The sequence below is a fragment of the Amia ocellicauda genome, chromosome 9, assembly GCF_036373705.1.
Source record: "Amia ocellicauda isolate fAmiCal2 chromosome 9, fAmiCal2.hap1, whole genome shotgun sequence".
Classification (NCBI taxonomy): Eukaryota; Metazoa; Chordata; class Actinopteri; order Amiiformes; family Amiidae; genus Amia; species Amia ocellicauda.
The window spans coordinates 37,795,869-37,816,701 of NC_089858.1; the positions used below are offsets into that span (position 1 = coordinate 37,795,869).

The following is a 20,833-nucleotide window of genomic DNA, read 5'->3' on the forward strand; positions in this document are numbered from 1 at the left end:
TCTAGATATATCTGCCCGACCTTCTGGACGATCTTACCTTCTGCTGCAAGGCTCTCTCCAAGGACTCCACTTTCATCTGCTCCTTCCGCAGCCCAGCGTGAAGAGCCACGCTCTCGGAGTTGGCTTTGGAGCGCACCTGAGCGATTTCTTCATTGGCCCTTCGTACGCAAAAAAACAAGAGACACAAAAAACGGTTTAGCTGCTGCCCTGAAAAGACCGTCTCCGAATGTATCAAGTCATTACAGGACTGGCTGGACTGACGTTCCCTCAGAATGTATTACGAAAAGCAGATATTTTCTAATGGACCACTGAAGCGATGACTTCATTTATCCCTGATTTTGCCCACTTTCTTAATTTCCCTATATTTTGTTTTCCAAGAATACCCACCAACAAACGCATTTAGCTTACTTATCTAGTTTTTCCTCAGCGTGGATCTTGAGGGTCTGGTAGCGTTGCTCCTCCTGCTTCACTCTGGCCAGATACTCCTGGGCGCACTTTTTCAACATCTCTTCATTCTGGCAGATAGAAAGAAAAAGGGGAATGTTAAAAATAGTAACAAAGGCCTTTTTGAGACTTTCCACACACAGAGGAAGAACGAACAGAGCGTGCTGTACACTCTCGCTGGTGAGGGTTTGTGAAATCTTCTGTAAATGAAAATATTGAATCTTCAGTTTTATTTTTAAGCTTGTCTAGAGCCACACTGCTATAGCCTGTGCAAATAACAGTGTCTCAACTCATTTCCTTGATCTGTAAAACTAATGTCTCCGTAAATGTATTTGCATAGCTCTGCCTTTTGTTTTCTTTGTTCTGACAGGCACTGACAGGTAAAAATAAATCAGTAAATGATCTGTGTATCACTTCACATGAAACTGTGAGTGTTACAGGCTGTAAGAAATACTCTGAAGTCCAAACAATCAAAATTACCAGAAGACCAGAGATGTGACTGTCATTTATAAAACATTGGTAAAATATAACACTAACTAACCAGATCAACAATAATTTACACTTTGGGCAAGAAGTGGAAAAGTTTGCGTACCTTCTTGAATCCTTCCAGGACCCCCTTCATATTCTCGTACCTCCGGAAGAGATCGGATAGAGAGCGCTCCACCGAGTTCAGGTCTGCCAGCGCTTGGTCTTTCTCCAGGGTGAGCTGCTGCATGGTCTTCTGGGAAGTCATGTTGGTCCTCTGCTCGTCCTCTGGAGAACGGAGAGAGGAGGAGTCCTGAACCACTGTTCTGAGCCAAATGGCTGCCCGGACAGTCTCATAACCACGTGCAAATGATCACCATTGAGCATCCATTCAGAACAACCACTCACCTATCATCTGCGCAATAGTCTTCTCGTACTCAGCCACAATTTTCCTGAGAAGAGTAAAAAGAGAAATGTATCGGTCTTTGTCTCTATTTATCCTTCTGGTCATGTTAGAAACTGTATGCAGTCACAGCACGAACCTCATTTCGATGACTTCCTGTCTGCTTTCGTCGTATTTCCTCTTCCATTCGTTTGCTTCAATTTCTTTAGTAATGATCTGTCAATTGGGGGGACAGGGATTCTCTTACAACAGGCACTTCAACAAAAAACCCTGAACAAGACTGTAAGCACATTTGAATTGAATATTAACAATAGACTGGGAACTCTTTCATTTCTAGATTGAATTAGTAGATACATAAAGGAATTGCTTTATCTGGTCCTTAGCTACTGATCTGAAATCAAGATGTTTCTTCATGAAGACGTGGACTCCATACATAAAGAAGATGTACCTTAGTTGTGCTACATAACAATCCACTTTTATAATTTGTATTCCCAGCAGAATTCTACACTAGATTTGATTTGATGTGATCGATTTTTTTTTACCTCTTCTCGAATTAGGGTCAGAACGGCTGCTTTGTCTGCCTCACTGATGCAGATAGTGTCTAGAACAGGACTTCCTGTACCTTGGCCTTCACTTCCTGTCACCTTTGTGCTTTTGGTGATCGCTGGGTCATCATACTGTGAAAACAGGAAGGGACACAGGGTTAAATGAAAGACTTCATCTTAAAGAAACCGATCCATACTATTCTGTCGTGCGTGGGTCTAGATGAGTGCAAATAACAAATGTTACTTGATGGACATTTTTCTTCTGGGTTGAACAAAGCAAATCAAGCCACAATAAAGTTATGTTAGTTTGTTTTTTTCTGTTGCTACTAAATTGCTAGTCTAAAAGTTTTGTCTAAACACTGCGAGGAGCCTAGCTTGGCTGCCATCTTTGTTTCTGCACAACAATAACATGGAAACCTGGGCTCTAGGCTCAGATTTAAGGCCTGACATTAGGTTAGACTTTTTAAGAGTTTAAATTCTGTACAGAAAGTGCGTGTTGGGTGGTAAAATACATCAGATATTGGACACTGGCTCAGAAAGTGTTTCCTGAACGAAGTAATGACAAAATATTAAATTTACTCCAGCATAAAACTCAATTTTAATTAAAATGTTGTATTCCAGTCATAACTACACTAAGTGCTGTGTGTTCTGTCCTTGTGCAAAAAAACTAAACCGCCGGTCGATTAAATCCTCATTAATCAATAGCACACGTTCTCCAGTTGTCCTTGGATGGATTAGGACACTGGTATAAACCCACACTTTGATAATCTCATTTATGACACATTCTTAATCTCTTTGTCGCCTGCTGTTGCAGTACTGCAGTTAACAGACACAGAAACGTTTGCTTATCGTTCTTCGGATCCGTATTGCAGCTGTAGAATCTGCCACACATATCTGACACGGGAAATCACATATGCTATCTCTCGATATGGGTCTCAGACCACTTTGAATTCGAACAGTACGTCTCCATTTTTAATGAGCAATCAGATTTCTGTGTAGAGAATTTCAGTTCCAATGTTGTTTAATAATGTTAATATCCGTCTGACTATTCATGGCACTTTCACAGATGCTCATCGTCATGTGAAAGATATCGAGTCAACATTTGTTTACTGCCAGAAGAACTGAAAACACTTTCATATTAAAACTTTGGTAGCAGGGACATTTATTTGCCTTGGATGCCCTCGAGTTGTTTTTCACTAGCTTGTGTGCTTTTCTCCTCTCCGTCCATCTGAAATATGGTGTTAATAACATTCGGATTAGAGAGCTCTGTCATCAAGGCCTGCTGGATATACCGTCGCAGCTCCAGAGCTGGATTTCAAATTGCGCCATTAGATCACTCTCAGAAACCTGTAGCTACATCTGACAGGGACACTCTGTCTGGGTCAGCGCTTGAATGTTAGCAGGGCCCTAACAGTTGGCTGGAAACACAGTTTTGTGTTTCAGAACTATTTCTCTCTGTCATTTCCATAGTGTTTATTTAAGGCATCCTGTTCAAATATATTATATTTATAAATATATTAATTTATCATATTCATAGCCAAGGTATTTTACTCAATATTATATTTATTTTACCCAATGAGCCAATTATACTGTGTTTTTACTGGAGAATTCTGGGTAAAGTACCTTGCTCAAGGGTACAACAGCCATGTCCCCCCACCTGGTGCTGAACCCACCACCCTTCGAGTCTAACACCCTCCCCACTACTTTTGCTCTTGTGTATCGCCACCTAGAGGAAAGACCTTGAAAGACAATAACTTTACAGAACCGTATTGTACGTGTAAACACTGACAGACTATAATGCCCACACAAGATTCTTTATTTGACTGTTTAAGTGAAATGAGATCAGTTTTACCTTTGGGAGAAATAGGATGAAAGCTGCTAGTTTCTATAAATGCCATTTTCTTTGTAATTCAATAATAATGTTTTGAGGTACATTTCAGGCTTTGCTTCATAACAAATGTCAAGCTTTGATAAAGAGAAACTTACAGCAGAGCAGGAATCTTTGTTTTCCAGATTGTCAGTAAGTCCTATTGCAGGCCCTGGGGAGAGGTTAAAATCAAGTTAAAAAATGAGAACAAAAACTCCAGGTACAAAGTAAAATGATACTACTCTAAAACATAATAATAATAATAATAATAATAATAATAATAATAATAATAATACAAACTCAACTGCTGTTACTTCAGCATTAATGGGCTATATATTTGGGTTTTAATTCACATTAGACCAAATACATGTCCAGAACAGGGTCCCCAATGTGCTTTTATGCTAATGCCAATATATTTCCTTCAACTAGATACTTTGTGTAATGTGTGAGTAACCAGCAGAGAGCAGTATTGTGTTACACTGTTGTAGAAGTACTACACCCACCCGCGTTTACAATGGACAAGTTTTACAGAATCAAATCAATTTCCATACGTGCCTCATGAGCTATCAGGGTTTATCCGATTTTTTAATTAGCACAGTCTTCATTTTGGGGCTTCCTTAATACACTTCTTGAGCTTCAATTACTGTTGAATGGGCTTTCATAATTAGATTTTTCTTTAGCCGTCAGCTAATTTAAGAGGAAATACAGATAGCGGTTTAGAGATGGGGAAATTGTAACTCTGAAATCTAGCCGTATAAACCGAGACTCACATTCACACACAATTTAAGATGACTTCCATAAAATGACACTGGAGTAACGAATTCCACAAATTAGCTGGGGTTATAATAGCACACGGATTTGATTTGTATACAATCTGCTGACTACTGATTTATTATATCAATGGTGTTATATATTTTTTATTTTATTCAATAGCTGTAGGGGGAAATTAATTGACTGAGGACCTTTAATAGATTTTTACATTGTGTCTCAACCACAATCTGGGTTTTACAAAGTCACAGATAGCCTCCAGCCTCCATTCAAATAATCATATATGCTAAAGCATCAGTGTTAAAAGTATCAATTCCACCTTTTTGTATATAGACCTGCTGTTTCTTCTGTAATAAGGTTTAAATATACACGTCCTCCCTGCGTAGGCATCTAAGTGGTGGATTTACCAATAGGAAGAAAAAGATAAAGATCGGAGTTCAATTATTTTCATTGTGTCGGTAGCTTTTCTAAAATCTCTGCCCTTAATATGATTAGTAATGGCCTTCCTAGACAAAATGGGCAGAAAACAATGACTGCCCTTTATTTGTTTTTCGATTAGAATGGATTTACACTTCATTTATGGATTTGTCTTTCGGTGATGGGGCGTCTGACCAGTTCAGACATATTGATTTACATCCATAACTCTCCTAGTGTAGTCCCTGTGTAGTGCAATAGGTTGGACTAAAACCAACAAGACCAATGTTTCTGTCATGGCAGCCACATAGGAGAACTAGGCCTCGTTACCCTGGTGAGCCCATCTCCCGTTCTGTGGAATTAGAAGTGGATTTATGATCCTCGTCTCTTGTAAACTAAAGTGGACTGTTTTACATCTTCCATGAAACGCTATAAAAATGCACAGCTGAAGCATGCCTTATTGTAATGGAAAATATGCCTTGTCTGTGTAAAAGAGACTGCATTTCATACACTACTGTCACAAAATTACGAAAGAGAACAGAAAAATCTTCATTCGAAATGGGTCCACTATTACGAAGTAGAACATAAATCCCGAAGTTTTTTTTCCTTTTTGTTTCTACAGATTATATAATAAGAAAAGGGTTTTTGGGGGCTTATGAGGGTCATTTTTAAATCCCACTCAGAGAAAGATTATCTCTACCCCCTGCTACAAAACCAGCAAGCGGCTATATTTATTAGCGTGTTTCTGGCTAACCTTATACACATTCATTCCACGTCTTTCACATATAGTAAAACATACTTAATTGGAAAAAAGTGGGATTGAGGGTTTTTAATTAGGATTAGCTGCCCTTTGGTTGGTGAAATATTTTTTTTACATTGTGAACTATTACAGACTGGAGCAATTTTTTTGGATAGAAGGGCTCTAAATTCTTATAAAATCAATAGAGACCCTCTTGTTGACATAACTCTCTAGGCTTGTTGGTGCAGAAAAACGAATGTTCTTCTGTACGACTGCAGACGTTACACAGAAACTAGCCTGGGGTGGTGATATATACAGGATGAGGTCATAGTTTTCAACCTGTAAAGAGATCCTAGAGGCAGATACTGGGCTTTAGAGAGGTGACAAAAGGATCTGGTTTGTCAGGTGATGCTGGTGAGAACTGCTTCTGAGGGCTCGACTGCAACACAAGCTCAGTTTTCTTGTCAAACACGAAAGCTCTTTTTTGCAAAAGAGAGGAGCTTGTATCATAATAAATTCATGTCTATCATAATGAATGCATGTATCTATGTTTAGATATCTAGGTTTTTCATAATCAAAGACATTAACCAAGGTAAATATCTGACATGCCAGCATTCCACTTCCACATACCAGCCACTTTCCATTTCACAGTAAAAGAAATGTTTAAAAGATAGAAATCTCAAGATGTGTTTTCACAGGCTCTGTTTTCCTGGTATCTAGGGAAACACGCACGTCACAAGCAAAGTCAGAAGGGACAATGAAGCCAGAATCCTTACTACATACACCAGATAAAGGCTTTGTAATGTCTTTTATTTTTCTAAATAGAAACATACACCCCTGCCCCTCCCTGCAAAAATAAAGAGCGCATATTGACACGCATACAGACACAGGGAGGATTCAGATGAATTTCCAATGCTTACCGTCGCTGGTCGGTTTCTTTGAGACGGTGGAGTTTGGCACGTTGGAGCACTCAAAGAACTCGTCGTCCTGGTCGCCCTTCATCTCGGGCTTGCCTGGCTTCTGGGTGGAAGCGGTGGATGCCCATTTTTCCTCGTCAGTGGCGTGACCCACACGGTTGGCGATATCGGGGACTTCCGACACCACGGGCTCATCCTCCTGTGCGTGGGGAAGAACACGAGACCTTCACTCGCTGATCTGTCGCTTTGGAGCGTTTATTCCTATCGAAGTGGATGGTTTCAGATGGCTTGACTTACGGCGCAGAAAAAGCACCACGTGTTATATAAGATGCAAACCGTTAGACCATTTAATTATGCATACACAAAATAGCTACATTTTGTTTTACGGTTTCAACATGCTCCATTATTGCATCATGCTTTATCCTATACTTTTTATTAAGCCACTACACTATTGTAACTTTCTACAAACCCCTGTCAATCGCTCCCTGGATGAAAGTGTGTGCTTAATAATAATATACTTCAATAAAAATGGCTGAGAAGACAATAACAGTCTGGAATCAGATTACTGTGCTCTCCTGTCCTGAGAGAGTGAGATATTCAGTGGCTGTCATCTCAACATTACATGAGTCATATTTATTGGGATTTGATGCGTTTTCGTTTTTATGTGATCACAAAATGTCCATGGGAAATAGTTTCAGGCTCCTGTTCGAAACAGACACGCACACAAACCTGACAACATGCATCCCACAGCTTTAGTTTTTTTGTTGGCTGCTGGGCTACTGTGAAAATGATTGCCCTCCCCTCCCCTCCCTTCCTCCATTCTCTCTCAAAAGAAAGACATTCTAGATGAGAAAGGACCATGAGTCATGTTTTTGTCGAGGCGCCAAGCAGCAAGACAAAAAAATACGAGTGACAAATTTGTCAGTGGTATCCATATCTTCACAAAAGAGCCTGGGGTGCAACCTGTTGTGCAAGAAGGACATGGAGTAGTAAGACGTGCCTCCATGGGCGAGAGGACTGATGACACACCTCATGAAATGGAGTACTGTTCAAATCAAAAACAAGACAGATAAGAACATGCATAAAATAAATCAAAGTGTAGCAGTGTGATTGTACATGTGCCCTGGTTGCACGGAGGTCTAATCTCCGTTCTGTTTCGTTTAATTTGTAGTCCTTTGGAAGTCAAGCAAAAACGCACTGTCCAAATGTGTTTGCAAACCGCTGAATTGGCTTCTTTTTGAATATCACTCGTCAGAGCACAGGAGGCAGGGACAGTGGTTTAATGGGGGTTATTTGCATCTTATTTGTTTCTAGCCTGAGTCTTTGCAAATTAGAAACCAAGTTAAGCGCTTGTCTGCCAAACAGGAAGTAGACTGTTCAGCAAATCGGACCGCAGTGCACAGCTTTTGTATTTACCCCCCACAACAAATAAAGAAGCTTATGATCTTACCTGACCACAGATATCCAAAACCAGGGATTGGTTTTCATACTTTTTCACCTTGCATGCACCCCTAGGAAAAAAAAAAACAAAACTTGAGTTAATGATCAAATGCTCAAGCGATCACACACAATTAGAATCAGTGGCTGCAGGTGAAGCAATGATAATTTGTTTCTAAGGTAATGGACTAAGTTTATTTAATTTAAAGTTCCAGTTAAGGCCTGACCAAATATCAGTGTTCTCTACAAACTTCCATGCAGAGATCTCCACTGCAGCCTTAAGAAAGCCAGACATTTAATTTGGAAGTCTGATTTCATATCATCCTTAGGCCTTCCCTAAGCAACCAGAACAAAGAGCTTCTAAGCAAAGGAAAATGTCCTTGAAGAAAGGACAAAATCGGTGAAAGTCTATATTAGGAGGAATCAAACTTCATGTCAACGGAGGTGCAAATAAAGATTTCTAGATTCACACGCTTTAAAAGGTTATTGGTAATGGACTGGAAATGAAAATCCCGGGGTTGACTCTGTGTGTTGGTTTCATTATTTGATTGTATCGCTTCCCCGCGGATATTGTCCCCAGCACACATCAGTCTTGACAGAAACACTCACAAACCTGCATGCTTGAGCAAAGGAATACAAATGTACCTTTAACAGTGTAAGTGAATATAGTTTGCAATGGGATATTCTTAAAGCACCAAGGCGGCTGTGATTTCTGCTTGGAAAGATGTCCTCAAACAGACATCTAACAGTGTTTGGAAATCCAAACACTTCATTGCAAAACTGAGGAGAGCAGTATGATACAGTTGGTTTCTTAAGTGAGTGGTCTTTTATGTGGTGGAGGTCTTAAAAATGACTATGGAAGAGATATTAGAAGTAAAACATATTTCGTATGAGTCAACCACTTAATTGACAAACACTAATTTGTTTTTTTTCACACAACAAATCAGCGTCACAGAGATGAGAGTGTGGTTTGTGTGGAAGTGAGCACTAAAGAAATGTACATTTTACTGCACTGAAATACTAAACAATGACACCAATACTGTCTCACAATTCACAACAAGGACAACAAAGACACATTTTACCCTAAAACGGGTCACCACTTCCCTTAGAGTTTTTTTTTTTTAGCAGGAACTGAACAACAAACTATTAGAAATATGTACCGTAGGGCCTATGCAACTGAGTATAGGGAGGAGATGAGATGTATTTATACAGAATAGAACCATAAAGGAATATATCAGGAAAATTACACATTTTGATGTATAATTATTGATTATATTGTGCCACAACAACAGAGTTAAAGCATCAAGGTTTTCTCACAGTTCCAAATTAGTCTTTTAGCCTGGGCCCTTACATTGTATATGATAACACTAGTTGTGTGGGGTTTGTTATTCAGAGCAACACAGTAGGCTTCAGAGAATTAAAAGCACATGGTACACATACAGAATGATCAATGATCTCTTGTAACAGCCATTAAATAATTAACATGTTATACACTGCATTGCTCTCAGCGGTTTGTGTAATGCCTGTATGAGGGTCTATACAGGGTAAGTATATTGGAATAAAAAGGAAAAGCTGGTCTCTTGCAGGATTTCAGAAAGTTAATGCACCAAGTTTATTTTAATATATAAAATCTCCTTTCCAAAGCCAAAATATGCTAAATATGAATATATTGTTATGTACGCTTTATACCTTAAAGTATAAGGTCACATTATGATGATTTTGCTTTTCATGTGTGTATAATATAGAAGTATTGCAATCTCAAATTATCATCAATCCACTATAGGACCATCGTTCAGCGAAGTTTAATAATATGCTAATAATAATATGATAATAGCTGCTTTTTGAATAGTTTGTTGTGTCCTTCCATAAAAACAAAATCCCTTTCCTGTATTAGAATCTATCTGATTGAATAATAAACATGATGGTGAATCTGCTAGGTATGAACCTAAAAGTGTTTTCTTCCCTTCTCATATATTTGTTTTATGATTATTCTTGTCAACTTTTGTGCTGATATATAATGAAATATCCAGACTGAGTCGTCAGCAGCAGCTATATTAACACAGTTGGAGTGGGATTCTGTATACTGTCAGCACTACCCTGTAAAAAAATGTCTTGTAAGTTGCATTCGTTGAATTAATCAGGTCAAACGGCCTGAGGCATAAAGGCACATTTATATTCTGAACAGCAGCTAGTGAATGAAAAAATGCATGTTTTCTAACCAAAAATAGAACATATATATAATACATAGTAATACCTTGTCATCAACTGTCTTTAGGTCTTTTCTTTGTAGCAATACTGTCCACTATATACATTTTAAGGTTTTAAGAACAGAAAGGAGCTATAAAATAAAAAACAAACAAGCTGTTCCTGTTAAAATAGTTTTCTATTCCTCACAGAACAGAAAAGTTTATTTGGACGAAGGGTCAGATTAAATTAAAACTTTGACACACCTGCTAATAGCAAACTAAAAACCTGTACATCATAGAGGACACATTTCTGATTAGAAGAAAGTGGCATCTTACTAAAAATGAAGCCGCAACTGAGTACAATTCTGTAGTTTTCTATTAGCGGGTGGGTCAAAGTTTTGATTTAATCCCAGCCTAAATCATTACAATTAAATTGATGATGATGATACTGATAATTATGGAGAAAAGGGGTTGTGTTTAAACCCTAAGCAGGTGACCCAGGAGTAGAAAAGGAAGCAAGTGCGATCTATTTGTACACTCGGTTCTGAGATGGGGGGCCGTGTTCATCATTGAGAATGCAGACGTTCACTTTCATCCGGGGAGAGGAAGCCAAAGAATGCTTTACTAAGCCGTAGTGGTCGCCAAGGTTAGCAAAGTTATGCCAGGCAAGAGCTACAATCAGGACACAACACAGGTCTGCGGGTTCACACAGCATTCATGACGGCACAACTCCTCGATGCCCAATACTCATGCAATGTGAGTGTGTGGGTGTGGGTGTGTGTGTGTAGCCAAATCAAAGGCACAAGCACAAGCACACAACAAGGGCCCAAGCACGTAGGTGGGAAAAGTACTTACAATAGAAAACAGAGAAATCTCACTTGCTCAGTAGTCCTGATGCACACACAACAGAGGGAGGGAAACAGTGACCGACACAACCACAGTGGGAGGGGGGAGGGGGAGATGGACAGTTAAGAGATGGAAAGAAAGGGAAAAAAGAGAACAGGTGAGTTGAAGCGCAGTGCTCAGACAGTGCGGGCAGGGGGAAATGAGAGGGCTGGTTAATAGAGGGGGGTAAGGGTTTGGCGGTGAGAAGGTCTCTTGAATAACAAAAGAAAACTGGCGAAAAACAATGGGCCTCCAAAATAGTGAAGTACTGATTTCAGAAAGGCAGGCAAATAAAAAATAATCTCTGGAAAATCATTTTTCGGTTTAGCGTTTTCCAATCACCATCCAGCCTTGTAAAATTTCCTACTGGACATTTTAACAGGGTAGTTATTCTCCCAAATCTATATATATATATATATATATATATATATATATATATTTATTTATAGTTATTCATATCACATCACAACACATCACATGTGGCCAAAGAGGATCATGGGTAATTGCTTGGCAACTGACACCACATATACTCAAAAAAATGAAGTGTCTGCCAGATTCATGGCATTTAATAACTACTTTTGACAACTACAGCAGTTCCAACAGGTTCGCACCTCCCAGCCACTTCAGACATATAAGACCTACAACTGGATTTAAAGATTTAAAAAAGGAGAACCTGTGCCAGATCATAATCCCTCTCTGAGTCTTTCTTGTATATGTGAACTTTAATTACACTGCCATTAAAGATTTATTTTTGAGGTATTTTTGCTGGACACAAAAAAACACAATAAGCAGACATTCTCCCAGTTTAATCCAAGCAGTGTCAATTGTGTCTTTCACACTTCCTAAACAATACCAACGGGGAATGGCAGAGTCTCTCGTGGGAATATATTCTGTGAGGGTTGGCAAAGAATGGTGATGAGAGATGGCTTGCTGAAGGCGCAGCTCACAAATAGGCAACACTGTATGGCACTGCAAGCTACAGTTGTGTTCCCGTCATGTGGAGTAATGCCAATGTCCATTGTGAGCAAAACCACAAGATTTTAGTTGGTAACACTGCACAGAATACTGATAAATTCTTGTATGAATACTACAGGGGGGAAAACAAAACATGAATATCTTGTGCACTTCCTCTGAGTTCTGATGTTGATCACATGTACAGGGTCAGGGTTAGGCCTTCTACATATGATCAACATTAGAGATCAAAGGAAGTCCATGAGATAATCGGGTGGAATTTCTGTGGTATTCTTACATGAATAAATTATTGTGAAGGGTTACTGTTTAAAACTTAAACCTCACCAATTCCAACAAATACATCTGTGATACAATTGATGTTAAGAAGAAGAAAAAGACATGACATGAGAAGACTTCTATTTCATATCTTCTCTTTAATCTGCATCTATCCTATAAAAAAAATGCGCCTGGTGGCATCCGTCTGAAACCTACATTTTGATGCCTGCACTCTACGGTTGATTTATGAAAACGAGTAACAGATTTCTAACTCTGTATTTATGTATTTTTTTTGAGGTCACATTTATAAAGCTTTTGCTCCAGTGTCCTACTTTTAAAAAGATACTGATAGTGAAATATAATGAGAAAAACAGATGCTTGATATTCTGAAATTAGATAACAAGCAATGACACAAATGAGCAGAGCGGGGGAGGGAATAAGATAAACACAGTGATTCTGTGACTTTATATCTATCTCAGTACATCACCGATTTCTCTGTTAAAGCAGGAAGAGGGGAAAAAAGCAATACAGTGGAGCAAAAGCTTAATAAAAAGCCTAGCCATAAGATGGATATAAAAAAACAAAACACTTTTGTGGAACTTACGTTATTAATCTGGATTTGTTCTTCTTTGGCGACTGTCTCCCTTTCTCCTCCGCCTCTAGAGGGAGATCAAGGTTCTGGGTCTCCATGTCCTCTATGAGTTTATCAGCTCCATGAGTGTCCTTGGATAGGTCAATAGGCAACCCCTTGGAGGGTTTAAAAGGGTCTACAGTGTCATCAAAGCTGTCTGGGTCAAACTTGTAGGATCCTTTAGGCAGGACAGGTGAGCTGCCCATGTTGGCACTGCCGCTGAACGGATTGAAATTGGGATCGTCCCACTTGCTGGGGTCAAAGGTATAGGAGGATGTGGGGATGGGCATGTCGTCCAAGTTCTGAGCTTCAGGAGCAGGGTCTGTGCCAGTCTCTGTTGGTTTGGGCTTTTGCTTTTTGGGGGTAAGCCGGCTGCCCTTTTTGCCCAGTTTTCGGGGCGGTGGTTTCTTCACCTCCCCATTTTCACCATTGTCCGTCAACCCGAACTCCATCTTCACGGCCTTGACAGGTTCTACTGGAGCCTCGTCGCTGGAGTTCTGCAGTTTGGAACTGCTATCGTAGTCCTCAGGGTTGAAGTTGTTGGTCGCTTTGGGAACGGGGATCTCATCTTCAACTTCAGCCGGGTCCGGTAAGTCCAGCACTCCCTTCATGTCAAGCGATGGAGGCCGGGTCTTCTTGGCTTTGACCTGAGGATCCAAGCTGGTTTCCTCACCCCGGTCATTGTTGGATTCCTCAGTGGAGACCACCATTGGCTCATCCAACATATCAGAGTCAGCAGTCACCGAATGCGGGCGGGTCAGCTTGGAATCCACTTTAAGGTTATGCTGCCGTATGTCCTCAGAGATTTGAAGATCTGCTAGATTTTTTGCCACAACAGTGACATTATTTAGCTCATCTATGATCTCCTTTCCGGCGGGGGTAGACTCGTCAGCAGCGGGGATCTTGGAGGCCAGGGTGATGATCTCATTCTGGTTGGAATTTTTATCCAAGTAAGTGTTCGTATGCTCAGCGGTTTTTGAAATCAGCTGTTCGTCAACCTCCAGCAATGCTGCAGGAAGAAATGAAGGAAAAAGAAGAAAAGGCAGTGTCATTAAAGAGCTACCTTGAGTTACCTTGAAAGTGCTCAGACAAAGATGACAGTAAGGAGTCAGCTTATCCCTTCTTCAGTTGAAAGGAGCTCATTGTTACACACACACACTTTCCTCCAATTTCTTTGCCACAGTCTGCAGAAACGTGGGAGATCAAAACAAAACTTTGAAGCATGCTGAAATACTATCTCCAGTTATATAAGACACTGCAGATCTCACCCCCATCTCTGACCTATATGCAATATTCTATACAGCAACAGCTTTGATCTTGTTCAGCAATGCCGGACGGAGCACAAAGAGTCAGCGCAGCAGGAATTGAAAGCAGGACGAAAAACAAAAGGCAGTGACAAAGAAATATTTTGAAAGGGACAACTGGAGAATGAAGAGAAATGCAAATAATCACCGTGTAACAGTAAGTAACTGATTTTAGCAGGAAATACCACAACATGTTATACCAATACTTTTCTGAATACTGATTTTCTTTTTTAATCTTTATGAAGAACTCCATTCAATCAATCAATTTTGTATTTCATATAGTGCCCTTCACAGGGTAGCCAAAGAGCGCTTTCACTAAAATGTCTTCATTTTTCTTTAAAATAGCTTTTCTCTCTTATGACGTCACAGCATTTGTGGTTAAGCTGGACACCAGCCAGGGAAGGATGTGTCTATACCTTTGTATAGGATGTTTGTCTGTCAGCTGTGGGGGACAGTAAATTGCGGAAGGAACTTAAATGTTTTGTGTGCGAGACCTAACTGCATTTCCTGCCACACTCACAGCACTGTTTTGCCGTTACGAACATCGCTCTCGATTACAGGACTGGGAACCACAGTTGAACCCAGGATGAATACAGTATTACGAAAAACAGATTAGAGTCAAGGTTCATCGTTTACTGAGCATTTGCCAGGAAAACAAATAATACTATTTATACCACAAAATTAAGGAGATCATTTGATTAAAAAACAAACAAAGTTACATATTTTCTTGACGTGTATTTAGGGTGATTATCTCTTTTGCAATGTGAAATTGGGCCTAAAGACTTTCTTCCCACAGCTGCAAAACTGGCACATCAGGAAGAGACCACAGAGACCAATATTTCTTACTGCGCAAAGAAGTGTCCTGTGGGAGGAATTGTGCAAATATCCTTTTGGCAGAGTGACAAAGGCATTGCCACAGCCTTGAAGGCCAAGGGTGAACATACACTGTGTTACATATATTGTGAACAGCTGTCATGTGATATTTATCAGTTTTCCCAATATTTCTACTGACGAAGTGTAAATTGTAGGACATGTAGGTCTGCTTCTGGGCCTGGGAAGAGGATGCACCTCTTTGCTATAGGGTTGTGGGTGGGGAAGAAAACAAACCTAATTGGATTGTGGATTGATGAGGATCTTAAGATAAGGGTTCTTGTAAGATCAAAACAGGCTCATTGTTTTTTTATGATTTTTGCTGCTGTTCATTTAAAGAAAAATATAATCTGCAAACTTTTCTATTTTTGCTCTGTTTTTCAATCTAATACTATATATTATTCAATAAAAACAAAAACAGAAAACGCTGCAAATGCTCACCAGAGTATTTTTCAAAGAGTCCCGAAGAAAATCTTCTCATACAGACTGGTAATGAACAGTTAAGTCTTTCATTGTTTTTGTCATCTCTGTAAATCCACAAAAGTAAGGGATTTTATTACTTTAAATTTAGTATTTGAAATATCACCCTTCAAGAGAATTAATTTATATTTTTTCACAGATTAAGTGCAATCATCTCTCTTCACAAATACACCACCTTTCAACGTGCAATGAAAAAAAGAGAATGCAAAAGCTGGGCTTAATTAGTTAAACCACTTAAGCCTGGGGATATTCCTGTTCGTGTAAGCAACCGACACAAACACACTTTCTGAGTTTCTATTTACTTTCTCTCTGTTCAGACCAGCGTCTCCCGAGACTGTGAGTCCATTTATCAGAGGAAGCTCCTGTAATACCCACATCTGTTTTGCCTTGGACCCTTCTGTGTTATAAATCTTGAGAAGTGTCTGCATCTCTGGGGGAACCTAGTGCTTTGCCTTGCGCTCCCCAGTCTAAGAACACATCAGTCCTCGTTCATCAAAAAGATTTTTCTAAATCCACACCAGTTTAAAATTAAAATGGAAGTTTCCTACAGATTGTGAAAGGAAAGAGCAACCATTTGGAGAAAGGGGGAGTATATATCGAGACTCTCAAGGAAATAAATAATTCCAAATGAGGGAAGGCTGCATGGTTTAAATAGGTTAAAGTGAGCTCCAGCCTTGAAAATGGAAATGAAAATGACAGCAACAGCCTTGGTAGAAAAACTACATAAAATAAAATAAAATAAACATGTGCTGAGGGTTAGAGAGTGATGCTCCCATAGGGAAAATTAATTAAGAGATGAAGTAGAGATTCACATTGTTTAAAGTCTACAATGCCACCCTTATTCCCAAATGCATACACTGTGAAAAAACCCATATTTATTATTATTTATCTTTAAAAAGGTCTGACTTCCATTGGTAAGAAACCATTTCGGTTAAGCCAACATTACTAACATTACTTTAAATTGGTCAACGCATTAAAAATGTTTAATGGCCACCGTGGTTTACTTTTACAAAGCCCAGGAAGTCTTAAAAGCGCATCGTGGCTGAGGCACAATTCATTGGTCAGTATACACCCTTCTAATTAAAAAGGTCCAAGATGTGGGATTACTTAAAGCCTGAACACTATGGACATGTTGGACACGATTATGAAGCTTTTAACTGGCGACTAAAAATTTTCCAAGTGCTTTGAATGCAGGGTGAACATCTGAGCACTGTTGCTGGGTGACGCCAAAGGACCATTATTATTTATGTATTAATGTTTTACTCTAAATGTATCAGAGCTTTATGTGGCTTGGACAAAACTTCCCTAGATTTCACCCATTTTCTTTTTTAATAAATGCCTAGGTCGCATATTGCCTAAAAGAGATTCATATTGTATCTTTTTTTGAGGCAAATAATAAGCAAATAAGAATAATTGCTGCTGCTGATTCAACAGAGTCTACAAACTGCACACTATGGATTCGTTCACCGACTGGCTCCAACCTAGATGATCTGGGTCGGTCCGATTAGCTGATGTCAGCAGAAAGTAGTGGGTTCCCTCTTGCTCCAATTGTACAGTAAAGACACATACTTTGTGCCTGATGGGTGTGCAAGCATTTCTGAGTAAAGCCAGCAGTGCAACCACACTCCCAGCAGCTGGAAACGATCAAAAGGGCTTTCGATGAAAAACAAAGCGTCTCTCAGGAGGCCCTCCCATTTCGACGATCTCTCCTGAAGAAAAGCAAACAATAGATACTGGCCAGAAACCACTGCTTGGAAACTGGTAGTTTTATTTAAGGCTGTAGGACTTTTACGAGTGGCTCATCCCAATCTGTTTATGTGAAGCTGGATACTCTTTTGTCTTTTAATCTCGGAGAATTCGTGGGAAACTAAATATTCATGTGCTAGCCATAACACAAAGCATTCAATCATAACTCAATATATTAGAGTATTCATGCTTCTTTTTAAGTTTGGTGCTTTTTGGAAAATGTCAGAATGTTGGACGGGAAACGGTAACAACACCAAAACTGATAAGAACAGTGAAGAGCACAATAACTGTCTAATTCCTGAGCTGGAATCATGATATTAGCAACAACAACACTTGATTGAGGTTGTCTGATCACCAACAAAAAGCAAAATACAGTCTCTTCTGTTCCTCTGGTTCCCTTCAGCTTTGCTTGTTTTCCATAAGATGGGTGTGAGTGAAGGTGATCTAAAGTGGAAAGTGTGCTCTGCTGGCCTGGACTTGCTACAGCACTCGGTGTGTCCACGGCTCACGGCAAAGTCTGCAGCATCTCTCTTTCGAGGACACTTTTTTTCTGCCGCGGTTTCAGGCCTTCTTCTGTCATCACTTTTTGAGGCACTGTTAGCAAACACTTTCAGCAATCACCTTGAGCCACCTTCCAGCAACTAAACTTGACTTTCTGTTGCAACTGTCGTCACCAATGACCAACATTTTCGCTGAGCGAAGTCTTGAACCTGATACAAATGCCACCATTTTCAAAACATTTTTTTTTCTTCTGCTTGTGCTTCTGTATCTAGGGCTTTATTTTGATATCCTCGATGAGTGACGCAAATGGAACAACATTCCAGTTTGTAATATATAATTATGTGTCGGCTCGCTCCTTTTGCAATATTTATGTATTTTGGGATGGAAAGCATTGTAACCAAACACCAGCCGAACAGCTAAAGTGCTGTTCGTATATAAGCGTGTTAAATCTGCATCCATGTATTTTCAGAACATATTATAAACCGCCAAGTGCTTTGTTGGTGTGTTACTCCAATTTCTGTACACTTTTAAAACTTAGTTCTAGTGATATGAAAAATTAACCACAGGCTCTTCTGCTGTAATGATGAAGCACGACTTGTTGGTTTATTGAGAGGAAATAAAGAATACCAGAAGCATTTTAAAAATGCAGATCGGTTTCTAGTTCTCCAGCTGGTTTCACAAGCTCTGTGGAGGTATGTGGCAGTATGGCTTTATTTATTTCAGGCCTTACTCACAAGAAGTGGAGAAACACTGGTCAGTATCTCACATAAAACAAAACAAAACAAAATACATCCATCTGAAGAACCTCACACGCTCTACAATGCTATATCGTAGATGATATAACAGGCATCCAACTTTCCACATCGGACAGCACCGTGGCGGCAGCACACTCCTGGGAGACCTCTGGCCCGTGCTTTGGCTGATGTACATTCCCGGGCTTGAGTTTGTTTCTCTCATCTCGAGCCCCCTTTAAAGGCTGGGGCCTGTTTGACCCGGAGGCCACTGGTAACCAGGACACCCTGGCAGACAGCTCGCCCACAGCTGACCCATTTCCAGCTGATATCTCCTCACCGCAGGGCTCCAGCATGCTGCCCGTTGCTCTTTACTGATAAACACGCAACGCTGGAGAGCAATCGGTCACCCCAAAGTGAGACAAGACAACAGACACGACCTATTCTCTTTCTGTTGTAAGAGTCTGCCACCCTGCCCCCAAATAGTGGACTCCTGCTTTTTGGAGGGGTTATTTTAATCTCAGGCCGCTTTAAATACTTCATGAGTAGAGACCCAAAAACTGGACAAGGACTAGGTCCAACAGCAGTCGCTGGAGGGGTTCTCCAAAACTGAAGCAATCTTTTGTGATCAGAGGGATGTGGAAAATACTTCAAAACTAAAGCCTTTTTGAATTCTTCTTAGTCCAAAATATAGGCCACTCCCATATTGAATTATATTTAATAATATTAAATGAATCTGGTATCTTACAGTTAACCGCCTGTGCCTAGGCTTAAACATTTTGCTTTCTGTCAGTAATATCACCTTAAGGCAGATGTCAAAGGCTTAAGCACTAAGAGATTTTTTGCTTAGTTTTTTAAGTCATACAATTTTTTTTTCAGGACAGATCCTCCTTGTTTGAAAACAGATCAACGAAATCAAAATACCAGCTTCGAAAGAGAGACACAGCAACACAGTGCTCCCTCACACAAATACCCAAAGCAAGCAACCTGGCAGCTGCACGAATCTTTAGGCAACACAAAAACACCAGAGAACAACTCCTAAAGCAGAGAGATAGTCGAGTCTCTGAGTCCGGTTATGTTAGTATTTGTTTGTCTCCGTAACTAAGACCAAATCTCCCTACCTTCAGAGACACGTCTGATATTCATGCATACCACAGGGGCGAGCTGAGTGGAAGCTTCGAGAGCATGCAACAAACCCTGAGCTGAGTAGCCCATCCTGATTGTTTTATCTGGCAACAGAAGACAACAAACAACTGACAAGCTGTTGAAATCCACCCTTCTGTCAAAGGCAAGGCATCAACCTTTGGGAAGCTGTGCTAGAGGATTGCGTGTGCAGGTCTGCAGGGGGGAAACGAACTTACAGAGATCAATGTCAGGATTACTGCTGTTAAGGAGATGAAAGGAATAACATGCTTAGGTGTTCCTTAAGAAGAGCTTAGCCAGGGATACACATATACTGGACCTTCCCTTTCTGATGCTGAACACAACAACATCAATGATCTCATTTAATTGACTTGAAATTGTTGAATTATATAATCAAGGAGCTGATTGGACAAACAATCCCTGAAAAAGGAATTGCAGTGGAAGATTTGGTAATGGAGTATTTCTAGTTTTAAAATGTGTGACAGGTCACAAAAAATGTATGTATGTCTGTTGACACATATCCTTTTGCAAAATACTAGTAGTAGAAGAATTCAGATTTTTCCTTCTCTTGTTCTTTTGCTAGTCTATATCCATTACATTTAATCCTTAGAAGTAGCTTCAGATATTCAAGTTGAACGGATGTCTTTACTGTAGCACAACAAGTGGTTAACCCCTTGCCCAGCTTGCTGCTGATATACCAACACCAGAAAGGTCCAGAACTGCATGATAGCCATCTGCAGCAGGGGGAGGGGGTCAGGCGCTTGTATTATGCAAATATTACCCTACATCAATATTATATTGTTTTCGCTGCGAACACCACCACAGACTAGCAGTTTAATAACAGGTCAGGAATACTTATTCAGAAACTAAATCCAATTAAAGGGTTAATGGGAATGAGTAATTGGAATTTCTTAGTCTAGAAAAGATTCCACTGAACAGACACGGCAGACAACCGTACCCCTACATCACAAGACAGGCTGAAATGTGTGCTTATTTTAATCCAGCCGAGACTGAGAGTAGGATCTGTTTTATGAACCAGTGGTGCGCTTCCAGACGCTTCCAGAGGTGGTCCAGACGTGTTCGGAAATTCCAAGGCTAGCCGATCCCCCCCTCCCGTGAAGGAAGACAGA

At 40.0% G+C, this 20,833-nt stretch overlaps 1 protein-coding gene across 2 annotated transcripts in view; it reads right to left on the reverse strand.

The window, feature by feature from the left end:
• The window catches only part of tacc1 (transforming, acidic coiled-coil containing protein 1), a 45,839-nt gene that overhangs the window by 2,790 nt on the left and 22,216 nt on the right, over positions 1-20,833 (reverse strand). For both annotated transcript variants that reach the window (XM_066714389.1, XM_066714388.1), the window contains exons 3-12: positions 12,902-13,937; positions 8,013-8,073; positions 6,566-6,761; positions 3,844-3,896; positions 1,855-1,989; positions 1,452-1,528; positions 1,318-1,361; positions 1,037-1,197; positions 409-515; positions 38-158 (exon numbers count right to left, since the gene is read on the reverse strand). In XM_066714389.1, the coding sequence (XP_066570486.1) occupies positions 38-158; positions 409-515; positions 1,037-1,197; positions 1,318-1,361; positions 1,452-1,528; positions 1,855-1,989; positions 3,844-3,896; positions 6,566-6,761; positions 8,013-8,073; positions 12,902-13,937 (1,991 nt within the window). The remainder of the gene's footprint in view (positions 1-37; positions 159-408; positions 516-1,036; positions 1,198-1,317; positions 1,362-1,451; positions 1,529-1,854; positions 1,990-3,843; positions 3,897-6,565; positions 6,762-8,012; positions 8,074-12,901; positions 13,938-20,833) is intronic.